The sequence below is a fragment of the Medicago truncatula genome, chromosome 4 (assembly GCF_003473485.1).
Source record: "Medicago truncatula cultivar Jemalong A17 chromosome 4, MtrunA17r5.0-ANR, whole genome shotgun sequence".
Taxonomy (NCBI): domain Eukaryota; kingdom Viridiplantae; phylum Streptophyta; class Magnoliopsida; order Fabales; family Fabaceae; genus Medicago; species Medicago truncatula.
Window position 1 is genome coordinate 63,370,116 of NC_053045.1, and position 8,004 is coordinate 63,378,119.

At 35.5% G+C, this 8,004-nt stretch overlaps 1 protein-coding gene across 1 annotated transcript; it reads right to left on the reverse strand.

Annotated features, from left to right (window-relative positions):
- Positions 1-563: 563 nt before the first annotated feature.
- On the reverse strand, positions 564-7,669 carry LOC11443137 (tRNA wybutosine-synthesizing protein 2/3/4). Its single transcript, XM_003610386.4, has 9 exons — positions 6,797-7,669; positions 5,404-5,809; positions 3,914-5,101; positions 3,662-3,791; positions 2,906-3,141; positions 2,387-2,522; positions 1,659-1,735; positions 1,275-1,381; positions 564-1,147 (listed from the first exon to the last, which is right to left on the reverse strand). The coding sequence occupies exons 1-9, from the start codon at positions 7,548-7,550 to the stop codon at positions 1,041-1,043; spliced, it is 3,141 nt and encodes a 1,046-aa protein (XP_003610434.1). The 5' UTR covers positions 7,551-7,669; the 3' UTR covers positions 564-1,040.
- Positions 7,670-8,004: the final 335 nt, after the last annotated feature.

The following is an 8,004-nucleotide window of genomic DNA, read 5'->3' on the forward strand; positions in this document are numbered from 1 at the left end:
AGTGGTTGCAGTGAAAGGGAATAAGCCAAAAACGACCTACAGATTCTTCGATAAGATGGAATTTATTCATAGGAAAAGTACAACACCGGAAAGGTTGAGCAAATAGAACAACCCAAAGTGGGAAATTTGTCAAATCAGCTACGTCTTAGGACAACAGCTTTCCAATTGTATTTCATAGACATTAATTGGATACTAACCATACCCACCGATTAATCAATCACTAGAGTCCATCTAATAATATAAGATTATTACTTTTTCCACCTATGAGTTTCTCGTGCGCTCTATTTAGATTTTAAAATATGAAATATTTTAACATCTTTTGAATTTTTTTTATGGGGTTTTTATGTTGTTCGGATTCTATAATCCTGATGGTCTTGGACAGACAGTCCTTAGGTCCCAAACCCAACTCCCCGTGGTGGTTTGCTGGAGCATCTTTTGACGGTTCTTCTGGTGTATATTGTACTCTATTTTTTGTCTTTTATATATATATATATATATATATATTGCCATTAAAAAATAAAAAAAAAGACATGTAAATTATGAGTTCAGGAAAACCCTTCATGGCATCAGGGAAAGTAGTATCAATTATGGGCTCACCAGTGGTAGTGGTATAAGTACCATCAAATGGGCTTCATTCACTGTATCCCAAACTACGACCTGAGAGCATCTTGACTAGTTCCATGTTGTAAAAGTTTCCGGTGTACAAGTTTTCCTTCCACAATTTTTGGATGAACAATATTATAAATTCCAAAACATAATGTAATATCATCCTGTGAAGTGAAACAACAATAACATATCAATGACAACCCATTAATATGCACCACTTAATGCAATATCATCCAGTTTGCGACCTCTCCCATCGGCGATATTTACCGGTCTGATCAAGGTTGAACAGTATTGTATGAACTTTGGACATGTAGACTCAGCATTTGAAAGGTTCAACAGTTAGAATCCTTGCATTGCATATATTAATATTCCTAGTGACGTTCACATTAATTGCATGCTGAAACCAATTCTTAACCTCAAATGCCAACCATTTATTATCTCTGGATCTGTTTGCATCTCACATCTGCAACAACGTGGCGAATGTGTGGAGCATACCATTTCACTCTTTCAACATGCTCTATAGTAACCTCCCAACAATATCCTGAAAGAATAACAGCGTGTGACTAATCAATGATTACTTTAGAAATTAGATCTTTGTTGTTGCAGTGAGACAGGGTCAAAGATGTGTAATTCACTAATTTTTAAAATTAGAGAAGAAAATATGATACCTTCAGATCTAGCAATTTCATATATTGACTTTGATACATGATCGGTCCACTGATACTCCTCTGAATCCTTTGCATTCCCATGAACATGTAATATTCCACCTTCTTTCCTGCAATATTGAGATTCCATGAATGAACGAGGCGAAATCTGAGCAAAATTCAGCTAGTACAAATAAACAAACAGAATTTTTTCCATTGTCCCATCTGGAACACATGCTTGGTATATCAAGCTACCACTAAGTGTGATGATAAATGATACCATCAAATCAACAAATATAATTTCATCAATTTATAGATTCTCATGATGGCTAAATGCTGACAACAAAGAAATACCAGTTAAATCTGTTGAGTTGTAACTTGTAAGGTATGTATCAGTATCTCAATTACCTTAAAGCCCTCACAGCGGTGACCCAGCTACATTCACTAGATGGAAGGAGACCAAGACAGACTCTATCAGCCACACCCTGAAAATGAAAATATCAACATACTCGGTGAAGTAATTTTCTACTGCATATATCAATGAGTGCTAATATTTGATAGGCCTATAGGTATCATATGTACGTATATAGTAAGCATGCAAAATGACTAGTGAAAAAGTAACCAACAAAGTAAAAAGTTCGCCAGTCAAACGTTTCTTTCCCTTTATTTATTTTTAACCAAAAACAAGGGGATAAACACAAGTACTTTTACTTAATCTTCTTTTTCTCCAAACAAGATAAATAATACACCCCTCTAATCAATTCCTTTGTACACTTTTATACCTCACTTTTCTTCCATTATTCATAAATTGGCCAGGTTAAATTTAAAACTGATGGGCTGTCTAAAGGAAACCAAGCTACCACTAAGTGTGATGATAAATGAATCTTTGCCTCCTCCAAGAAACAAGTGTGATAAGGCTTAATTATGACCTACAAGTATAACATGGTATTTAGATGGAAGTGAAACCGACTCTCAATTGGTGACTCAGCCATTTTCCTCCCATAATACTTCAAAATCAATAGCTGTGCCAGCTGATTAATTAAAGCAAATTTTTCCTTGCTAAGGACTGGATTTTTAAATTAACCACAAACGAAAGGAAGCAAACATACAAGTACAAATACAATGCATCAGTATACCTTAGGAGCTGTATTTCGATTATCTCCTTCAATCACGATACAACGCTCAGCAACAGAATTTGATTGTAGATTATGTCGGAGTGCTTCAATGGCATGGGGATTCCACTCACAGGCATATACAAGTTTTGCATGGGCCCTGCTTAAGATCATGCAGAAACAACATCAATAAATAGAGATTAATACCAATAACATTAAAAATAAAAATAAAAAAACCTCAAAAGCAAGAAAACCTGAAACAATTGATACTAGGAAAAAAAAATCAATTCTTAATCTCAGTTTTAATAATTTCAGGAGCAAGTCCCATTCTTGTCATCAAATGTTGATATTCAGATCAGAATGTATATTGAAAAAGTAAATAACCAGATAATATTGGCAAAAGTGTCCAAAGAAAATGAAACTAGATCTTTCCACACAGCACGCCATAATATTGTATCGGAAATACTTGAAATTTTAAAATAGTATAATACAAATGGAGATTAGGTATAATGCACCCCCTGCATGTTCGAACGGGCAAAATACCTGACAAGAAAAGGCAGCACAAAGTATCCGATGCCCGCAAACAGATCTACTATAACCTCATCTTTGCAATCCATCTGGGCCATCCGAAGCTTCTCAGAGAGATTACCCCACGAGAACATGCATTTTGTAGCATTAAAAGAATAGTGTATTCCATTTTCTCGATGGTTAACCCAACCATCATCTCCAACAAGAATCTCTAATGTACTATCTCTTGTACCAGTTGCAGCAACCGGGCCCTATAATAAACCAGCTACTTGTGTTATATATCAATGTATTCACTGCAAAGCTATTGCAGGCGTATTTAAAACAGCATTATGTTCAATAACCTAAAGCTCCATCCCAATAATAAAGCATTACAAGTAATTACAAAAAACAAAAACAAAAAATTCATTCCAAAGATCAACCACTGCACATCATTCGTAGTTTGCATGTTAAAAGAACAAAAAATTATTCTCTGGTAATTTTAGTCGTCATAGTTTGTCTAGACACTGATTACTCTTATGTTGGAAAAAATATTCTAAAACTAGATTCCATTCATAAGTGTTAATTTAACTATTTCATATATTTACCAAATGTCATCATTAGATATTCTCATATCTTTCATATTAATGCTATATGTGATACATCTTCAATAAAAAAAATTAAAAATAACATTTATGTATCGAGGGAAAAAAAGGGAGTTAGTATGATGAAACTATGGCAGGGAAAGCACAAAAGCAAATTTGTTTTATTATGCATATATGTATATATGATTACTTGGCGAGCAAGACGATGGGCCTTAAGTGATTTGGCAACAATTAGCCAGAGCTCTTCTGCAATAGAGTCCCACAAAGAATTCTTGAATGAAGTAGCTGGAAGTATGACAATATCACCAATCCGATCCCACCTGGAAAACACTAAAGATTACTACAAAACACACAACTCAAAGGATTTCATACAAGAATAAAAATCATAAATGAATGGAAAACAAGTACACACCATAGGAGCAATCGTAATAAAAAAAAATACCTTGTTGGCAATTCCTCTAGAAGCCCAGTCGGTAGGCCTTTTTCCTCAATCAAAGACGTTACTCCTTCACTCATTACTTTCAAAGGAGACATTGCAGCTTTTTTTGTTTCAACAACTTTATCTTCCAGCAGAACGGCACCATATTCATGGAGAAGAGTCAGGGCTTCAGAGCAGGATAACTTATTTAACAAGTATCCAGCTTGTGTAAGTGGTTTGGAAAGTGGGATTTTATTTTCCCGATCAATTGGATCTCCTGAATGTTGACTCCTTTCATGAAATACAGCAAAAAGCTCCTGATGGACAGGAAAACAGATATGTACTCCACCCTCTTCAGAATATACCTTCCTCCCTAAGTCTAACCATCCAAATTTCTTCAATATATCCTTACCCTGTTTTGCATATTTCTTCTCTAGTTGCAGAACACAGTGCAATGGAATTGTCTGACTTTGACCATTGATGTGAAGCACGTTCTCATTAAAATATAAACTTTCATTTTCAGATATATTTGGCGGATGTTCAAGTTGGGGTCCTTGAGAATTTTCAACCTTATTCCCTCCATTTTGGTCAATTATATGCTGTTTTTGATTTTTGACAGGCATAAAATCATCATGTGAATGCATTGAATGGAGCAAGCTTACTTTTGCTGGCTCACTGAATTTGGTTCCAAATGCATAGCATGATGCACCACCCCCAACTATAACAAGATCGTCACCAACAACATTGGCTGTACTACGCACAAATAAATCTTTTCCTACAGAATTAAGGGTAACATGTTTCCATATATGAAGCTTCAAATCAAGTAACGCCAACTCTTGACAATGCTGTGTTACTGGACAACCACCAAGAACTCCGAGATAATTCTTATAGACAAAAATTGAGTGGGAGAACCTGGGATGTGGATTCCTTCCAGCTGTTATTTCTTTCTTCCACTGACTCATCTGAACATCAAAGCTATACATATCCCCAAGTGCTTTCCCACCATCATATCCACCAAACATAAAAATCCGAGAATCAGATGCTACCATTGCATGAGAGTGACGTGCATATGGCCAGTCCCCAGAAACTGGAATTTCTTTCCAATGTAAATTAACTGTGTCAAGAATAAAAAAGGAGGAAAAGATAATATCATTATCAAGTCCTCCAAATACATAAATGTTTGAACCCATTACAGCTGCAGCATGCCGATGCCTGTACAACATAAAAATATTAAACTTAACTGTGAACATAAAATTGCCGAATCAAGCACAGAAAATAACATCACTGCACCTTATCACAAAGTTACAATATACAGTTCAATAAGTTGTATACACATGAATAAACATACTGTTAACCTAACTACTTGAATACGTAAAATGTCTAACAAATGTATACACACACACACAAAGTCGCAAATTATTAAACAACTTTTTTCCCCTACTGTATAATCACATGATAAATGGCTTTCATTTAACTGGTGCAAGCTATAACAAAAGAACATTGCAAAGTATTACCTGGGAGGAAAGACACTTCCACCACATTGCAGTAGCTTCCAACAATTCTTAGTTGTATCAAAGCTCCATACGTCATTCAGAATTTTATCAGGACCAGTTCGTCCTCCAATCACAAACATCAAATCTCCAACCAAGGAAGCTGTATGGCCCAACCGTGGAGATGGACAAGCACACCCAGAGGTGTCAATCGTTTCAAGATTGAAAGAATATGGATCAAGCAGCAATAAGTCATTTCTTCTAGCATGTCTCCCCAGCCCTCCAAAGCCACCGAAAACAATGACTTTCTTGTGGTCAGCATTATCCAAAGCACAAGCAGAGTGACCCCAGAGGAAAAGTTTTTCCACCGGTTCACCAACAACTTCAATATGGGCAATTGGCAGACTAAAACCAGGAGAACCCACAAACCCTGCCAACCATTCAAAGATTCAGACTTTTTGATTGATATTAAAAGGAAAGTTGTCCTGCAATCAGATGCATATGGATATATATCAGTACTGATTTTAATTTTATTGACTCAGGCATATTCATTCTAAAAGTGACACTGACATACATGGACAACTGACAGGACACATGCACGTTGACACTGAAGATGCAAAAAGAGCATAGCACATTGACACCGATACATATATATTTATTTATTATAATTAAGGAAAATATTAATATTAATTATAAAAGTTCTAAATTGAGAATCAAAATGTATATGTCCATCAAAATTGAGCAATTTGTTTCATTACAAAAATCATCTAAAATAAGATACGGTAGTCTTTCAGCCTCAATCATCCATCTTCTATCGAAAAGCTAAAAATATTGCAATCAAATTGATGTCTTTAACCTCCTCATTAACCATCATCTTTATTCTCCGTTGATGTTTCTGAGATGTGTCCAAGGAGTGTCTATGGCGCATCGAAGAAAAGAATAAAAAAATCCCACTATTTGTATTAGTTGTTGGACAAGTGTTGAATGAGTATCTTACACCATGTGTCGAACACGAGGACACGATTAATCCCCAGAGGTGTGTGTTTTTTATAGCTTGAGAGTGAGACTATACATTATTATCAGCCAATATCGTGTGCAACATAGTGATTTAATTTCACAGCCTAAACTAATGTAGCGCATATAAACAATTAAATGACGTTAATTTTCAAAGTGCGATCATCACAACATTAATCCACATGATTCAGTTCTTCAGTTAAACAACAGTACGTGTTCGAGGACTTCATGTTAAGTTCTCGTTTTGCCCCTCTTCTACCATTTTTTTAGTAATCAAATATTTTAAAAGATTGCTAAAAGTTTCAAAATCATTTTGTCTATTGTTTTATTGAATAGTTTATATAGTTCAAAATTAAATTAAATTATATTTTACAATTGAAAAATCTTGACCAAAGAAAAATACCTGATTCATTTTTGGGTGCATTCCCATTTGTTATCTGAGATTCATGATCAAATTGAAGATTATCACAAACAAGCTCTACACCAGTCCTCTGCGACAAACGGTTACTATTATCGTTAACCATTGATCCATTGTTCTGCAACAATCTAAGAAACCTATCAGTTCTATTCCAATTAGCTTCCATTTTTTCATTTGCAACTTGAACAAGGTACTTCACATACTCAGGGGTAACCATAATCTTCTGTGTATCACCCAACGGAACTTCCATGCGAATCGAACAACGAATCGCAATGATAACACGTTTGTTAGCATTTGTAATACCAGATTCTCTGAAACCAGAAGAAATCGCAAGTGCAACGAGTGATTGAGCTGAAGAAAGTTCTTTGCATTCAATCGCAATAATTAAAGGTTCAAATCTGAAAACGAGTTCGGAAATCGGTGATTGAGTTGAGTGAGTTGAATCGGAGGGAAATAGGAGGGAAATGATGGAGTCAGGATTTGCGGTGTGGTGAGAAACGAAGAGCCACGTACCACCTTTAGCTTTTTTCTTTGTTTGGGGAGATGGAATTGGAGAGAGGGGTTGAGAGAGGATGGAAATTCTACCGGAGCAGGAACTTGTGGTGAAGTAATTAGGGTTTTGGTTGAGAGTGTTGATGAGAGGGATTATTGGTGTGTCTAATGAACCTTTTGGTGATTTATCTGATTCTGTTGAGTTCAATGAAGCTAATGTTGCTGATTTTCTCTTTTCGAATTCCATTGCTAGAAAACCCTGCAAAAACCCTCTGAACTCAAGTGGAAAATAGTTGCAGAGAGAAAACAAGAGAAGAAGACGAGGGTTAGAGCTTTTGAATTATCGGACTCGGGTCATGGGTTGTTTTATGAGGTTTTCACTAAGCCGAACGCGTTACTGCTAGAAAATTGCTCTTTAGCACCTAATATTTGATCATACTTCATAGGCACCTTAAATTATGGAAAATGTCTTTAATGATAGTTAATTAAACTTTGCATGTGTAGTTAACTGAAAAGTGTAATGGCTTCTTGCATTCCATACGAATTTCAGATTATATAATCAGAAAAGCGTACAAACACGTTTAAAATATTGTCCAACACCTTTTAATTTTTCGAATTTCATACTCCGAAATAAGTGTGAGGATAGATAAAGAAACACTCTACTGCTAATGTGCAGATAGTGAGTTTTTTGGGATTCATTA

Bases quoted from the DNA above. Each gene is read 5' to 3' on its own strand.
- LOC11443137 (XM_003610386.4), bottom strand. From the start codon at position 7,550: ATGGAATTCGAAAAGAGAAAATCAGCAACATTAGCTTCATTGAACTCA. The intron at 1,736-2,386 runs GTATACTGATGC...TTTCATTTTCAG, and splicing joins ATCGAAATACAGCTCCTAAG to GGTGTGGCTGATAGAGTCTG. The intron at 1,148-1,274 runs GTATCATATTTT...TTATTCTTTCAG, and splicing joins TGAAATTGCTAGATCTGAAG to GATATTGTTGGGAGGTTACT.